Source organism: Cydia pomonella, chromosome 1 (assembly GCF_033807575.1).
Source record: "Cydia pomonella isolate Wapato2018A chromosome 1, ilCydPomo1, whole genome shotgun sequence".
Taxonomy (NCBI): domain Eukaryota; kingdom Metazoa; phylum Arthropoda; class Insecta; order Lepidoptera; family Tortricidae; genus Cydia; species Cydia pomonella.
The window spans coordinates 42,391,190-42,409,509 of record NC_084703.1 but is presented as its reverse complement, the minus strand read 5'-3'; the positions used below and the strand labels follow the sequence as shown (position 1 = coordinate 42,409,509).

Here is an 18,320-nt window from a genome sequence, read left to right as displayed (position 1 = left end):
GAAAACCTGCAATTGAACAAAACAAAGATATTTATTAAATGGTTCCGTTTGTCACAGTTTGGTGCGGAACCCTAATAAGTACTTAAGTAATTTTTCTTTTCTAATATCAAATTATTTCGTTTTTTTTTGGTTGTAAATCGAAAAACAAAGGGGAAATTGTTAGTGGAAGTAAATTTAAATATGTTTCTTTTATAAATTTTTCCACAATCCTTACCAAAAAAATCAGCTCTACATTAGAGAAAAAACAACCCATAGAGCAGGCAGGATTTAGAAGGGGCTTCTCTACAATCGATCATATCCACACACTGGAACTTCTTATAGAGAAATACCAGGAGAAAAGAAGGCCGCTCTACTTAGCATATATTGATTATAAGAAAGCTTTCGATTCAGTGTCACATAATTACATTTGGGAAACACTAACAACGCAGAATGTGGAAAATTACTATATACGAGTCATCAAGAGCATATACAAAAATAGCAAGAGTAGAGTTAAACTAGAAACAGCCGGTCCCTGGTTCCCTATCAAAAGAGGTGTAAGACAGGGGGACCCTCTATCTCCTACACTTTTTATAGCTGTACTAGAGTCAATAATAAACAAACTTGACTGGAAAAAACACGGTATAAGAGTCAAAAATAAGTACCTAAGCCACCTACGCTTCGCCGACGATCTGGTCCTTATATCAGAAAAAGCAAATGAACTACAGTATATGGTAGAGTCTCTAAATTGTGCTAGCAAAGTCGCTGGTTTGGAAATGAACCTCTCCAAAACTATGTTAATGTCCAACAGCACCAAGTTACCAATATATGTCGACGACGAACCACTTGAATATACTGAAAAATATATTTATCTCGGCAAACAAATTAGCTTCGATATCTCAAGCAATTACCAAGAGGTGGAACGCAGAGCACAGCTAACTTGGAATAAGTACTGGAGCTTAAAAGAAATATTTAAGAGCAATCTGCCAATCAATCTAAAGACCAAGGTAATGAATACTTGCCTCATACCATGCCTGACCTATGCTTGTCAGACATGGAAGTTTAACAAGGATTTACAAAATAAAATTACTACGTGCCAGCGCGGAATGGAGCACAGTATGTTAAATATAAAAAGAATAGACAGAATACGCCACACTAAAATCAGAAACATCACCAAAGCAACAGATGGCTTGACATATGCTCTAGCACTGAAATGGAAGTGGGCTGGACACGTCGCGCGCCTTCAAGACCAGAGATGGACAAAAATTGTCACCGCGTGGAGGGGACCACCAGGCAAAAGAAAGCAAGGGAGACCCCGAAATCGGTGGGAGGACGAAATCAAACGTACAGCGGGTCCAAACTGGATGCAAACTGCAAAATCCAGAGACGATTGGTTCACCTTGGAGGAGGCCTTTACCTGCAGAGGGGTTCTTGCAGAATAACTCACAGGAAAACGAAACAAATAATAATAATGCTATCATATTTTTATAATTCTTAAAAATTCTAACAAACTTTTTTCACGATTCTTACCTACTAACAACAACTACTCTTTGTAATTAAATATAATATTAGTGTAAATTTAACTCTGTAAGAAATAAAGGCTTTTTTATTTTTATTTTTTTTTATTTTTATTTTATTATAAATTTTTGTGGAAACTGTCTAAGGATATAAGTTACACTTATTAAGAGGGAAGAATAGCTTTTCGAATCTAACGAAATAACGGTAATTTTTCTATGAATTTCCATTTCGGGAGAAAACGGTTTCCACTAACTAAATCTTAACAAATCACTTATATTTGAGGTCGATCGCTTCAGCATAATATATATTCTAGGTTCATAGGTTTCGGGATTATTTTTTTTTCGTTTTTTTTTTGCAAACTTAAAAAAATAAGTAAAACATGTAAACCTAGTTTTTCCTTGTATCCATAACGTACTAAAAATCATGGAGAATGGAAAATGTTCAGAAGTGGAAAAATTATTTCTCTTTTTGTATATTTCCCTCTTAATGTTAAAACCACAATCGCCTTTTTATGTATTAATAAATAAGTGTACAACATGAGAAAACCTTATTTTAATTTACTTTTATAGATGCACTATATAATAATATGTTAATTTGGTTCCCCACTTTTAAGAAGATTGAATCGTTCGAGTAAACCAAACAACTGTTCACAACAGTGAAGTCTCCGCTCGGAGCGAGTTACTATCATTTCTACTTATGACCTGTGCGCAGTAAACTGTTAACAGTTTCACCTAGTTACATGAACTCGAATACCGTCTCTTGCTGCCAGTAATATAATAACCATACGTACGGAATATGTTACTTGCAAAGTTAGCTGACAATTTAGAACTTGAAGTGGAGGTTAGACCGTACAGCCACTGAGCTAAATTGTTCGATGGAGTTTAGCTGCTAAAATAATTATTGTTTCATCGACAAGTTAGAATTTGTGTTTAAATGTGTCCTATTTTATACGTAAAGGTTAGTACTCTATTTTCATATGTATTAAGAAGCATTGTGGCATCGTACTATCAAATTTTGAATTGGACATTCGTTATTTAAAAGTACCCACTGATTACCTTCGCCGGACAATATCGGCCTATCAGTTATTCGCTAAAGCTAACAATCGCGAATAACTGACAGGCCGATATCGTCCGGCGAACTGGTAATCAGTGGGCCCCAGAGACCTGATATTGTATTAGCGTTTCCTGTATTTAGGAATATGTATAATAAGGCCATTAATTTTTACAAAAATGTAGTTTTATTTTTTGTTTCGATCTACTATTCGTGGCATAATAGTATTAATTACAGATGTATTCCTTAGCAGTACAATGTTTGAATAGCTTTCACTTTCCTGTCTCCATTTTTTACAACCTGTATTTTTGTATTTTCGTGTCATTTCTGGTTTGTTCAACTTTTTAGCGTCTTGCCCCGTAGACTCCTCCGACGGTCACCACTTACGAAATGCCATTCTTCTAATACTTCTGAAAATGCTTAGAAAGCAATATCTTGGTGATAAATTATGGCTAACAAAGTGGCAAAATCCTTATTCGAGCTTTATATTAATGTATATATATTTATAAACTCGACTGAACATGACCGATGAGTGTTTTTCTTTGATTAACTCCGAAGAACACTAAGCAAACTGGTCCAGTAAGAACACCCTCAAAGAATATTATTGAAACAACAGTAACGCAATTACTTCAAGAGCCAACCTGAACATTCTTCGCAACGATCACAGAATACATCGTACTATAAAAGATACGCTACTTTTTAACCGACTTCAGAAAAGGAGGACATTATCAATTCGACCATATTTTTTGTATGTGTAATATGAATATGTTCTTTTGTTTGGAAGTATCTAAATAGTTCTAAGTCCGTCTCTTAACCCCTCGTGCTCCAAGAAGCCTCATTGAAAAATAAAATTACTCTTTAAAAAAGTTAAGAAGCCTGAAGTCGTTGCTAAACCAAATATGTAGTTACAATACTAGTCAATAATACCTGCAAACATTCTTTCCTTCTTTTCTAACCTCACCAGGCTCGGCATTCGGTTCAATGGTGTGTTGATGCTTTTATGATTTCAGTTGCTAACACTCATAAAGGGATAATATTTAATTGTAATGCTTTATGAAGTCGGTTATACTCTTTTAAGTTAATTTCATTTTTCTAGTTTTAGTTTAAATTTTTGTTTTGGGTGACGCAGCATTCGGCAAGATTCATCCATCTTTCAATCATGGGTTTTGTCAAAAATAAGACAAAAGAAATATCAAAATATTTGTTGCCATTGCCAAGTGTCGCTCACTTAAACACCCATTGTTGAGAAAACCAATTTAATTTCGGCTCAATAATAATGGTGACGGTGCTGCTGCTTTCTAAGAGTGGCGTATCTGCTTTAGTATACTTAATCTGGTGTTGAACACTGACATAATTTGAAAATAATATTCGAGAAAATTCTTCGACAAAACGGGGTTTATGGCACTCTGTCTTCTTGGCTACAGATTATCATGTTGCTTTGAAAAATAATATATTTACTCTCATGTTTTTTTTATGCAAAAATTTACTCTCCCTTGTTCATATTTTGTAATATCAGGTAGGTACAGTCGTCATCAGATATATCGTAGCAGCTAAAGTGTTCAAATATTTCTGAGCATATCATAACTACTGTAATGCCATAAATATCTTAGCACTCTATGAAGAAGATATTAGTTATGATATCATAGGTATTTGCATTGTGCATAATTTATTGAAAATTAGCCCTGCTCAGAAATATTGGAACACCTCGGTCGCTTCGATATATCTGATGGCGTCTGTACACAAACTGTACCTAAACCAAACTAATTGTTCACCTAAACTAAGACAGAAAGTATCTAAAAAGATTACACGTTAACCCAACTTTAATCTAATAGTAAATTGGGTATTCTAGCGGATCTGTTCGAAATTATCCTTGAACCTAAAATAGAAACAATCTATCGTACACTGCCGGTGAGAAAACATCATATAACTAAAGCTAACGGCCCGATTCGAAGAATGATTGAGACACGTTTAAGATGTTGGAAAGATCGATAACAAAACGACATGTAAAATTAATTTTTATTTCGATTCCGCTGTGATCATAATAAGATCTACATATCTACGATATTTCTAACGTCAAAGTGACATTGGTTGCCCGAATCAAGCTGCTTCTGTGTCTATACGACATACAAACGATATCTAAATGAGAACTTATCTAAACCAGAACTTATCGTTATAGTATCTCGTTCTTCGAATCGGGCCGCAAGACTAGCACAGACTACAATGGTAGTATTTTCTATTAAGATTTTTGTATACAGTAATTATAGTACATGGAATATGGACATTAGGCGTAGGTATGAGTCATATTCAGTGTTAGCCGAATGTTAATTAGAATTGACCACATTGAAAATTAATTAAAAATTAATTTGAAAATTAATTAAAATTCAAAATTAATTAAAAAGTAATTGAAAATTAATTAAAATTAATTGAAAATTTATTAAAATTAATTGATACGAATTAAAAATTAATTTTCAATATGGTCAATTCTAGTTAACGTTCGCACAACACTGGTCATATTAATTTTATTGTATGGTTAATGCGTTGGCGTCTTTTCTGTAGACATCGCAAAGAGACTAAAGCAAATTTTTACGTTGCACCTTTACAGGTGTGATACATTTTTTCAGTACAGTTTACCACCAGTTTGACACTCATATATTCGCCACGTGTACGTAACTCCAAAATTCCAGGATATTGCCCCCTACTTTTTGAAATAGCTTTATAACTCAATGTTTCATTATTTAATAGCCACGTGTCCTATCCTTAGGATAACTTAGGTTTTTAATCTATTATTTTACTGTACTTTCGTGCGCTTGTTCTTATGTTCGAAGCGGCACTGAGGCTTGCTGGGGGAGCGCATGTTATTATGTAGTGCAGTTTTACTCCCACAATTCTACTACTAGTAGAAATTAAAATCGAGGCAGCTATCCTGGAATTACCCTACCTTCTATACCATTTCTAGGCATCTCACTCGTACTCATAATGAATTTTAGTGCGAGCGAGAGATATAGAAAATAAATTACGCAGATGTTAGCGAATATGACAGTCATGGTAACGCCACTTTTCTTATTTTTGTCATAATCATAAGAAAACCTTGATAAATATTTATGTACCCGGATCGTTAAGTTTTATTGTATCTATTGTCCACAGAAGAGACTACGGTGAATCGATCGTTTTGCCTTTCCTTTCCGCATAAACTGGAAAAAAGGACAATAGTCTTTGTACGTTCTTACAATATTTTTGGTTATTTGCGAGGAGTAACAGACCTCCACAAAGAAAGAACATCAAAAGAAACAAAGACTTCGAGAAACAATGGACAGGAAATTAAAAGCAGTTGAAAATCTGTAACAAGTGCCCATTCTTTTTTTTATAAATGAATATTATGGGACATTTTTACACAAATCGATTTAGTCCCACGGTAAGCTCAATAAAACTTATGTTGTGGGCACTAGGCGACGATATATAAACCGTGTTTTTTTTTTTCGTTAATTTCAAGGGTGCATTCTCTTAAGTAACTTTGTCAAAGACACCGGTATTCTAATTAACTCCATTTCGGAGATAATCAATAATTTATTTTTATTTGATAAGAACCTTACGAGCGTGTACACTTGTCTTAGGACCTGTGTACATATTGATTTGTGTTTAGTACGAGTTTATACATTTGCTACTTAGCGTAAGTACTATCTCGGACGATCGATGTTCGAATTGTCACTGATATGTTACAGTTTTCAATTGTTTGATTGAGTTCAATGTAATGTCCGTGTTACAACACCGCTATATGCAACATTTAATTCTATTTTACAAAGTCCGTTAAAATTATGTTACTATTTACTAGTATAGAATTAATGAGTAATTAATAAATATTTGTTTGTTCACAGCTCATCTGCCAGCGAGCTGATCACGCGCCGGGGCGTGTTCTCTCGTAGGCAATATGGGTCGGTGGAACAGGTCAGCAACGTAAGTACCACATCCATTACTATTTTATAATGTTAATGCGAATATGTCTGTCTCTTGCATTTACACATACTAAAAATACACTACTAACTATACTGCCAATAAAAATAACCACGAACCTGATTATATCATTCATATTACTTAACTTACATGCTCCTGTATTAAGTTGAGCATACAACGTGAACAGCGTGGTCGATAGGACTACACAATCAAAGGGTAGACTTTATACTTATAGGTTTTATAAAAAATGAACCACTTTTATTTTTTCCATATAAAATAATTCAGCAAGCAATGTATCACTACTTTGTTTGAATTCAAAACGTCGCATTAATGACGCGACGTCGTCGTGTTTTGGTTAAGAGTAATTTTTTTTTTTCTTTAGAATCATTTCATACCACTAAAACCTGTAATAATAGAATTAGGAGTTCTTTATAATCCATTTCAACAACTTTCCTTTCCTGTTCCCATTTTTAAGGAAAATTAATAGGTAGGGGGTAGGGTAGGTTTTAATTTAATTAATTAAAACCTACGGAGATACGGATAATTTCACTTATTTAGTAGACGTAAATAATCAGATAACCAGAAGGATCATCAAAATAAATACTCGTAAGTATCATCCGTAGAGAAAACATAAAATGCCGTCTCTATCTTTAAGACTGATACTGATACACTAAACCATCAAAAATATAAATAATGTGAAATGAGAGCCAAGTTCAATTAAGAATATGCGTCGTTATTCGTATTTGTCGCCGACAAAAGAGCTGAGATAATCGCTTGGGATGTAATTAAAGTTCAGGATTTGACTTGCGTGTCTAGAAAGGTCGGTGCTTTGTAGTTAGTCCTAACTTTTAACAAATTGCGTCCAGTCGCCAGTGATCCAATAGCAAATTTTGTAAATTCGGTAACGTATATATTTGATAGTTATAATTGACAATGAATTTTGAGCCTCAACCTAACGGGACTAGGTGTATATTCCTAAGCGTACTTGGCTGGAATCTTGAAAACTTTATTTTCAAGCTGCCGCACCGACAAAATTAAATTATTCTGATAGAGTCCAAGACTTTCATTGAATACCAATAACAGATGCGGGCACTACCTTTTTTAAAGTAACTTACTTGACCGTTTCTGCCCATGTATTTTATTACTTTTTAACATGTGTGTTCTTGTAATATTCGACCATAAACGTTATATAAACGTAAAACAACAAGGCTGCAAAAACCTTTGACACTCATCAATTTAAGCGTTAGTATAGCTTTATCCACAACTAAGTCAAATAGCTGTGAGAAAGTGATAGTAACGGCTATTCCTTTGTTAGTTTATGGTAGACTTGGCAGGGGCACTTCCGTGCCCCAGATTTAGCCCATTAAAAGCTCGGTTAAAGTTAGTCCATAAAACTAAATTTTAAACCGTATAGCATAACCACTCTGAAGTACCGGAGTGCAGGAAAGTTCCGGAGCTAAAATAAAAGCGACCATCCATAACGACTTTGTATCCATTGCCAGCTCATCCAACTTTCATAACTTTGCATTAACGTCAGATGAGTAGCCGAAGACACCGACTCTGTTATAAAATTCTGCAATTTTCCTAACTACCTAAAGCTGCACTGTTACTAAGTATCATAAAGAAATAAGTAAGCACAGAGTGCTCACTCCATACGTCAGTTTTCTTTCCAGAACGCTCATTATTTTCGTAGTCGACATCTAGCATCATGTATCGGATTTATCAGTGCTGCTACTTGACAATAGATGTCTCAACAATTTTCAGCTAATACTTTAACTTGATTAACCGGAACTCTATTTTCAACTCCTTCTGCTTGTAATATTAGTTGTAAATTGTTGAGCAATACACTTTTTGTCAGTAGCGACACTCGTGACATCTATTGTCAATCAATAGGTACTGATAAATTCTCTACTTGGCGCTAGATGTCGACTACGAAAATAATAAGCGTTTTGGTAAGAAAACTGATGTATGGAGTGAGCTCTCTATGGCTACTTGTTTGGAAAAGTGGAGAAATCTAAAATGCATCTGGGATGTCGATTAAGGGGAATAGTGTAGAGGATTTTATTTCCGTTTCGTCGTAAATTCCCTTCTATCCTTACATACTTGTATGCGTGCACGTCTATACCGGGTGAGGGGGGCATACAAGGGCACTTTTACACGTCAACATGTAATTTAGTAAAATTAGTAATTTACCTACAATACAAGCAAAAATACACATCAACAATTATTAAATATAACTAAATGCAAATATCAATTCCAACTAAAGTATTATAATTACCTAGAGATGTGAAAGTCTCTTAATGTCGAGTTACAAATATATATATATTTAAAAATATTACACACAGATACAAAAAAAAAATATGTGTAAACAGGCCGGTCTCCACAAACAGCACCCGTTCACGAGTATGACGCGTTTCTCATAGCCTCTCTCAACCTTCATTCGGGGAAGAATTAAATTAAGAATGAATAGTTTGAAGACACCAAAGATTTTTTACCATCGCAGTTATACTGCCCTATTATTAGCATAAAAGCCTTCTGTGACTATCATTCGTTTCCTTCAAAACCATGTAATTAAGAAAAAACCTATAAGTAAAGATTTATCCTTAACATTTTATCCCAAAGCACGTTTTCGGACGTATAATCCCCTCATTATTACCTGTTTTCCTTTATTGTGCCGAATTACGGCGCACAGTTCCTTTAATACCCCAAAATTAAGCCGCGAGGTAAGCAAGACTTATTAACCATGTACTTACATAATCTCTTATCTATTTTAAAATAAATTGATACATTAAGTCCACATTATTTTATAGGGGTATACCAGATAGGTTTTCTCAAGGGACTACAGTCTGTGTATCTTCAAAAAAAGTTGCGTACGTGTTTCTAAAAGATCAACGCACAGGTGACTAGAGAACTGTTGCGGGCTACGGTAAGGTTTGTTTTCCACGGACCATAGTTTGAGTTAAAATAAGAAAGAGCATTTCATAGAGAATAACCACGCACCAGCTCGTCCCGCGATTAAATACTCCCCCGCGGCAGATTGACTATTAGATTGAAAGAAAGTTCAAAATGCTGGTGTATTGTTATGTGCCATGTACGGATGCTTATAAATTTCTGTAAATAACGACTTTTTCTTGAATCACGTTGCCAGAGTTGAGGTGAGGGAGGCGAAGTGTGTCACGCCGTCTAAGTGCGCCTACCTTTAATATCTCCAAAACTAGAAGACATAGCGCACTTCACCCTCACCTTACGCCTAAATATTTTCAACTTCCCTATCGAACTTACACACACATGCGTATACAGCCATGTCAGTTGTGCCCACATCGTAAGGCGGTAACACGGTTTCCTTACGATGGCGTGTCCGCCCCGTGCTTTGAGCTAAGAACCCGACCTATAAGTGCTGCGTCTGCCATTCTATTGACCCGCTTTAGCCTTTTACGACAGCCACGACAGGAGACCGTACTGACCTACATTTGTTACGTCACTACTACGACCCGTGAAATCTTGTTACCGCACGTTATCCTGCAAAGACCAATACATGTTATAGACTGATAGTCTGAATACGAAGCTCAGTTTTTGGTATGGGACATCGCAACCAGCGTAAAGTCTAAGGCTGTCCCTTTATCGTTTATCACCGTGGCAGACACGTGTTAACATGTGTGTATGTAAGTGTGAGAGTAATGAATTAAACGAAAGGTGATAAATGCACGAGCAGTATAAAATCAGCTATATGGTTATAAGGTTGGCAGTGTTTGTCAGTTTCTCACGTTGTCACCTCAATAACTCCGCCTTACGCGTGCTCTAGGTTTATTGAATATTTCTAAGTAATAAAAAAAACTAAAATAGGTATACAAATTATTTTTATGAAAAAAGATGAATGCGGATACTATTTTTTGTATATCACTTATCTAATTGTCCACCTTCGCTGTGTACTCACTCCTCCAACATTTGCCGCATGTTCCGATATTAATGCAAAACGCCCTGCGTACTACTTAAATGAAAACCTTTCAGTACTATACGCCTCAATAGCATATGTACGCTGCTCTGCTGGCCAGCATTTCTTTCGCAGTTCGCGTTCGAAAATTATTTGAATTTGGTATCGGAAATCGGCCGCTGGTAAGTGGACACTCGTATTTATAACAGATTTCTACGACATTCAAACAGCTCCACTCAAACAATCCCAACAATGTATTTATTCCTTCGATAGAAGTATAAGAAGCTGAAGTAGCTTATAGCGTGTGCAGATAATTTTGAACCCTTAGTCTACTTATTAACTTACAATGCTCACTGTACTACACAGCTATGTGACAAGCATACACCGGTTAGACGGGTGCAATTCGATTTGACGTTTAAAAAGTGATTAAGAAGTAAAACTCACAAAATTCCAAGTTGATATCGATAAAATTATGACGTATGTCAGTATCGTTACGTTATGTAATTTTTAAATATAGGAATCGATTTTAATCAATATTTTTTTAATGGCTTTTAAAATAGCAGAAAATTATTCTCGACACGTCTTCGCCATTTTGAAGTTCAACTGGCAATCCAACTGTGAATAATAATACTCTATGTTATTTTAATTATTGTCAGAATAACTAAAGCCAATGTCAAATGTCAGATATTTTAATAAGAATACATCAAAGAGGTTTGCAAATGAATCACTAGTGGCCCTGTGAGTTGTAGACCTCGCGAGCATAACTTAAAACTGAATACAAGCTCCGCCATTTTGAAAAAAATCTAAAATCTGAGTCTACATAAAATCCTATTTAATCATGGAAACAGCAATATGTGACCTAAAGCCCGTTTATTCACTTACAATTGTAGTAAAGTAATACGAATTTACCGTTGCAAATCTGGTAGAGGCTCTGCTCGCAAAATTTCACGAGAATTGGTTGCGAATTGCGATTTGTAAAAGAGAATATCCAGGCATACAAAAGCTAAAACGGGGGCCTAATTTTTCCCCAAGCTAAAACGGGGGCCTTCGCTAACCCCGAGCGTTTCAATAAAGGAACTAACACATTTATTTATTATTGTTTACCTCAAGGATGACGCACATTTGTTATTATGATTTAGAAATTGCTTGTTATCGATATCGATAACACTTGAGTCGGTATTTAATTAATCACTAACACCGGTACGTTTTTGCTCCCGAAAACCCGAGCTTTGGTGATAAATCACAAGTCAGGGGTGTTGCCCAAAATATTGACAATGTCGTAAACTGCACGGGACATATTTTACACAATATCATATTTAGTGTAAATTAATTCATCCACCTGCGTACGATACTCGTAATTTGGGCTCCGGTACGTTGTACGTTCCAAAGAGCATTATCATACGGAAAAGTACGATCATTTCAGCCCTTAGATGATGCCACCAAAAAGTCTCGTTTTTGAAGCAAAATATGACACTTTCCTTGAAAAATAGGCTACAATTAGCACCTTGTGGGTGTTCGGATCCTTGGTTTACGTCAAAAATATCGAAATTTCGTGTAAATCGTTTGGAGCTTTCACTAAAATACACAAATATAAAACTGATTTTTGCGCAATTTAGACGAAAATTTCGTTTTTATTTGAATATACATTGGACATGTAAGCTTATTTTGCAAGAAATTTTGGGAGTAGGTAGTGCGTTTGTGATAGACGTACGATAATTTGTTTATCGGTATGATACTTTTGACACTTAAATACGATAATTCTCTTCCACTCACCTGGCAACACTAATCTGATTTGATTTGAATATAATTTATCTAATCAGTAGTTAAAAATTTGGATGTAATATTCTAGACAGATTAGGTACGTCTAGATCTAGGATAATCCTCAATTATACCTGCCACGACCGTCGTAATATTTTTTGTACAAAAATCCCTATGTTTATGTAAATATATAAAATAACTCGTTGAATATGGATTTATTGCTTATCTAAAATATATTCTCCAGTACCAATAAATCACTCTTCGGAGCGTAGTATTTTCGTAGGGAAGAAACGGCAATACTTTTATCCCGACCCTACTGAATTTGTATTAGGTAGTTTGCTCACCTTTAAATCAAATGAAACTTATATTTATACTCTTTCCGATAAAGCAGTAAAACGTAGTTATGAATATTATAAATATTTGATACTAAATACGTACCAGATACTATTGCAAAAAATACAATTTTAACACAGGAAATAGAGTACATTTTGTATTAAAAGCATTTTCAAATGAGTGTGAGTTTAAGCCCTAAGCCGAAGGCGAGGGCCTAATTAACACGAGTTCATATTCATAACTCCTGTACCGCCCGTGGCATACATAATGTTTTTCATCACACTTGTGAGAAATAAAAAAGGAAATTAATCGAACATCTGTCTAATTTCGTACGTACAATAAAGCCCTTAGTCGAAATTTATGAATTGTGTAATAACACCTTTTACGAGCACGGGTAATGAAAAGTCCTTTTAGAATCGCAACTTCGAAGATTTTACAGTTCACATTCAAAATTAACATTTCGATCAATTTATTTGCTTATGTAACGACAGGCACCTATCTATTGAACCACGATGACATAATTGCACTTAACACTGACAATCTTCTGTGCGTTTCCGGGTCGGTTAGTAACGACAATACGTAATGACAATATTTACTTCGTGGATACGGTGAATTGTCATTGTCAGGTGACAATTGTCACAGTGGTGACTCCTTTAAAATCATGATTTATCATTATTAACTCATAGAAACGGGACTTAATCGCGTATTAAATTTTAAATTTACCTCCGACGTTAAAATCCTTTCCTCGGATCGCCATTTCTACAGCAGAATAGTGCGGGAAGCCATTGAAATAAAAAAACATTGCAATTTCAATCGGGACGAGGGTTTGGGGATCTCATCCACATGGAATCCGGTTATTAGTATAGTAAGCGCAAAAATCGTGAAAGTTTAAATCATGGTTTATCATAATGTCAGACCAAGATAAGTTGACAGCGATGTTGACAGCCCAGACAGTGCAAGTGTTATTTTAACGTCAAACTTCTATGGAATTATGACGTTTACTTAACACGTTTGCCAACTTTATAGTTTGACTCTAATAACTATCTTATTGGTTTGTCATTATTGTTTTTTTTTTTTTGCACTAACGGAGTGATTGTAATGAAATGACGTAATACATACGTAAATACATATGATGGGACAATATTACACAAATCTACCAAGACCAACAGTAAACTCAAGAAGGTGTTGCGGGCACTAGACGACGATATAAATAATAGATACATAAGTACTTCAATACATAGAATAACACCCATAACTCAGGCACGTGTATTTATGATAAACACACAAACAAATGCCCTTACCAAGATTCGAACCCGGGACCTCCTGCTTCATATGCAGGGTCACACCAACTGGGCTAGTAGACCGTTAAATTCATTGTCATTATCATTATTCCTAATGTCGTGTTCGCTAATAGTACATTGTGTAACGAATGGGGTAAGCAAAATTCTGGAAACGAGGGTGGGAATTAAAGACCCGAGTTTGCAATATTCATACCCCCGAACATACACACAATGTTATTCATCACATTTGCGAAGAAAAAACTTAAAGCGAAATAATTCTTAAATACGGTGATATATCAAATATTCGTCCGCCATATTGTAATTATTTGTCAGGTCAGGCATCGTGGGCACAGACCTATTCGATTATGTAAAAATATTTTAAAGGGCTATTAAATTAGTCAAATTGAATATATTTTTAAACATAAACCGAAATATTAAATTATAAATATCAGTATTTTCATTTTATTCCTAGTTATTTAATTAGTTAGGAAAATCTATTTCTGCTCTTAAAAAATACAATATAATTACCTGTTTTATTGCCGATCATAATAATAAGCCATAACTAAGCTTCTTAGAAAGTTTTTATAAGTCTGAAAGAACGTCACTTATTGACTTGATATTATAACAAGATGAAAACAAGCCAATTAAGAGTTCCAGGAGCTTATTAATTATGACTTAACATTTTCTTGGCTTAAGTCGGAGTATCTCGATGTTCTAATCCTTTCTTGAAAATATATTACTTGACACGGCTCAGCTTGATTGTTTATTTCAGAAAACACAGAATTTATTACATGATTTATTACACAACTAGCTTGCAGACACCATTGGATTACACGTCTGTTCCTAATTACCAATACCAGCACAATATTATGACATTAGTCACTAGTCCTCTATATGTTGCACTCAAACATATTAATAAATAATGACAATAAACAGTCACGTCTACACACATATTTCTTCGGATGCGAAATCCGATCGCGTCAAAACTGATACCCATTCTCAAGTAAGTCATGTTTTCAGCGGGGCGTTCGCAGACGTAGAGGACTGCAGAGGGCCTACCGCGAACCACGTTCGACGTGTTGCCTCCGTACGAATTTACAAGTGCAACAAAAAGGCAACACGTCAAACGTGGCTTGCGGTAGGCTCTCAGATTTTAAGTACTGGGTGCCTCGTCAACGTGCCAATCCTTAACGCTTCGTAGCGTAGCGTAGTAGCGTGTGGAGAAACCTTGAAATTAGCCCTACCTTAGCGCGCTTGATATCGGTCCTGTGGCAGGGGGAGGAAACTAGAACGTTCGGGCTTTCTCGGCTCCATTCGGCTCGGCATTGCTTCATGCAAAGTCCCTAAAAGAAACCTTGAACGCTTTTGCTACAAATTTAATATCTACATACACACTTCCATATGATTGATAGCCAAGTATAAGGATGTGGTTAAAATACCTCTACTTTGAGGGGAATAAAATAACACTGGCAACCGATTTTTGTATATATGTGTGTGTCGCTGAGCGTAAGACACGAGCGGTCGAGCGTCGTACGCACACATCGATCGTTTTTCGGCTTCACTTTTGGCAGATTAGCGTTATTAGGACTAACTGTCTATGTGTGATAGGTCAGTGGTCCTTAGTATTCTAGGTCCATGACCTCTATATGTCATTTGTGTTGCGATTTCTAGCAACGAAAACTAATTTCAGGCATCGGATATATGTTTCTTCAACGTTCATGCCAAGTTTCATGTTATTCCAACATTTCGTTACGAAACTTCAATTGTGTGAAAAGGTGAATTCGGCGGCTCTGTACTGGCAACTCTTATAACTACGACAGTAACGGGTGATTTACCACACCGATAAACCCGGCGATCATTCCTGCCCTCAGGCTTTTCATTCGGCACAAATTATTGCGCGCACGTTAGGTACTTAAACATAACGTACGAGGAAAATGGTATATCTTTTTTCATCAGACACATTTTGACGACCGTTCTGCGGTAGGCACCCTGCCTATTTCCCGGTAAAGGCATTTATTTGTGTGATGAGCACGGACATTCTTGTCTCGTATATCGTTGTCTACCCACAACACAAGCCTTCATGAGCTTACTGTGGAGCTTAGTCAGTTTGTGTAATAATGTCAACTAATTAATTTTTACATAAAGACAATTCATATTTTACCTACAGCTATTACGGCTTTATACATTTTACCCATAAAGCCAATGGGCATCCGGGCGTCGCAAATGATTCCCCCGTGACCTGTCTCCATTTCATCCATCCTGTGCTAATCCGGTTTCGGTGTTTTACGTCTGGGGCCCATTTCTCGAACGATATTAGTCTAATATTATTAGTGTGTTGCCATGGTAACCCATATGAATTGACAGTTCGTGGACTAATATTATTAGTCTAATACCGTTTGAGAAATGGGCCCCTGGTGTATTTACCATTCCGGGCTCCGTAGCCAACTAGGAAACCTTATAGTTTCTATGTCCATGTGTCTGTCCGCGGCTTAGCTCACTGACCGTTATTGCTAGAAAGCTGCAATTTTGCATGTTTCTTGCACGTTGACAAAGTGGTAGAATAATAACTAAGAAAAAAAATTTGGGTACCTCCCCTACACGTTATTTGCCTGTCGTTTTTAAAAAAGAAAAATGTTTTTTTTTGGGTAGATTGCCTTTTAATGTTATGTCTCTAACCTCCAACAGGGTTTACCGAAATACATTACCGCCATTACCGGTATAACTGATTAGAGGATGGCTTACGCTAGACCGGGCCGGGCTCGGGCCGAGGAGTCTGACAAGTCATTTTCTATGACGGCTGATCGTTGATCAGTGATCACGTGTTGCTTTCCATAGAAACCGAAGCGCCGGAAGCTCCGGCCCGGCCCAGGGGGGCCTACCATGAAAACCGAACTTAGCAAATGGCGGGGATCTTTCTCTTTTACTCTCAATAAGACGTATTTAGAGTAACAGAGAATAATGCCCGCAATTGACTAACTTCGATTTTCGCGGTTATAGTCCAGGCCTGGTCTAGCGTGGGTCATCCTTAAACTTGATACAAACGTCCATAAATTCGCAATTTCGTTTCGCAACTACAGCATTGTTTTTGAATAATCGTGCTGTTCTATACTAAACAGGATCGAATATTCGCAAAAATTGCTGTACTTGCGCGCAATTCCTCAAACTTATTGCTCTTGGCAGCTTCAACGTAGAATAGGGTTACTTTATATTCGTGGGATGATTTATCAACGCTTTTTAAACTGCATACACGTATTTAAGACGTTGGTATTTGAAAGCGAGCTTATACGAATTTATGGGTGGCAATCTTAACAAAAATACATTGTGAATCGATGATCAATGTTACACTAACACTTACACTATACTTGTAACCGACTACAAATTAATACCTATACAGCGTGTATTTTCCATACGCCCACATAATCAAAGGGTAGTTAGTTTAGGCTTAAATAAACACACTTTCATAGGTTTTATAAAAATCTGCGACTTTTATTTTTCCATAAAAATAATTCAGCAAGCAACGTATCACTACTTTGTTTTAACTCAAAACGTCGCAGTAATGAATGACGCGAGTGACGCGACGTGTCAAACTGTCACAAGTGATCACGAATTCACGATGTATGTACAATCGAAAAATTTCATGAATTAATTATTGCTGTTGTGGTTTAGAGTAAATCAAAATTTTCTTTCAAAATCTACTCGCTTAAGTTTGTGGCTATATGAACAATACACGCAGTAAGTATTTAATTTACATACTACCTACCTTGCAAGTATGAAGTGAACTTTTGTCACAAAAACACCCTCTTTTTCCCCTTTTGGGATTATGGAAATACTAATCGCTTTTACTCTTGGGTATAGGTAATAATACCTAATCTAACGACAACCGACGCAATATATTTACAATAGAATAGATTTACAATTACGTGTAAGCTTAAGAAATCCAACGAAGGCAAGGAAAGTGCAGCGCATTTTGAAAAGGAAAGATAATGAACATTATGTACAGATGTTTTATTTACATCTGTACATAATGTTCATTATCATGTTTGACAAGAACTCTTGTTATTCTTGGCGTGCTAAAAAGGAAATCTCACTATCTGAAGGTTGTCTGGAAGAGATCGCTGTTTAGCGATAAGTCCGCCTGTTGTTACCTACATATTTATACCTTTACATACTTTGTACCATTTTTTTGTAGTGTGCAATAAAGCATTTTATTATTATTATTATTTCCATTAAGTTGTACATTTACGAATACTTAATAATAATACTTAACTGAAATAAACAATGTAGTTATTAAAAGTAATTTGGCTGTAGCTCTGAAACTATCGAGAAACCTCTCCTAAGATGAGGGGGGGGAAACCGACAGGTATACTAAAAAAATCAATCTGTGAATATAAACGGTTATTTGTTGCATACGTTTTTGGAATTTTGCCCCGTTGGTAATGCTGGTATTATATAATATAAGGATAAGTTAGGTTCGAACAGAATTATACGTCACATTAGGTTAAATAATATACAGGCTGAAATTGTTA

The 18,320-nt window shown here is 35.9% G+C and overlaps 1 protein-coding gene across 2 annotated transcripts in view; it reads left to right on the top strand.

Moving 5' to 3' along the window:
• The window catches only part of LOC133524158 (GTPase-activating Rap/Ran-GAP domain-like protein 3), a 197,266-nt gene that overhangs the window by 118,929 nt on the left and 60,017 nt on the right, over window positions 1-18,320 (top strand). For both annotated transcript variants that reach the window (XM_061860031.1, XM_061860023.1), the window contains exon 3: window positions 6,417-6,495. In XM_061860031.1, coding sequence (XP_061716015.1) covers window positions 6,417-6,495 — 79 coding nt within the window. The remainder of the gene's footprint in view (window positions 1-6,416; window positions 6,496-18,320) is intronic.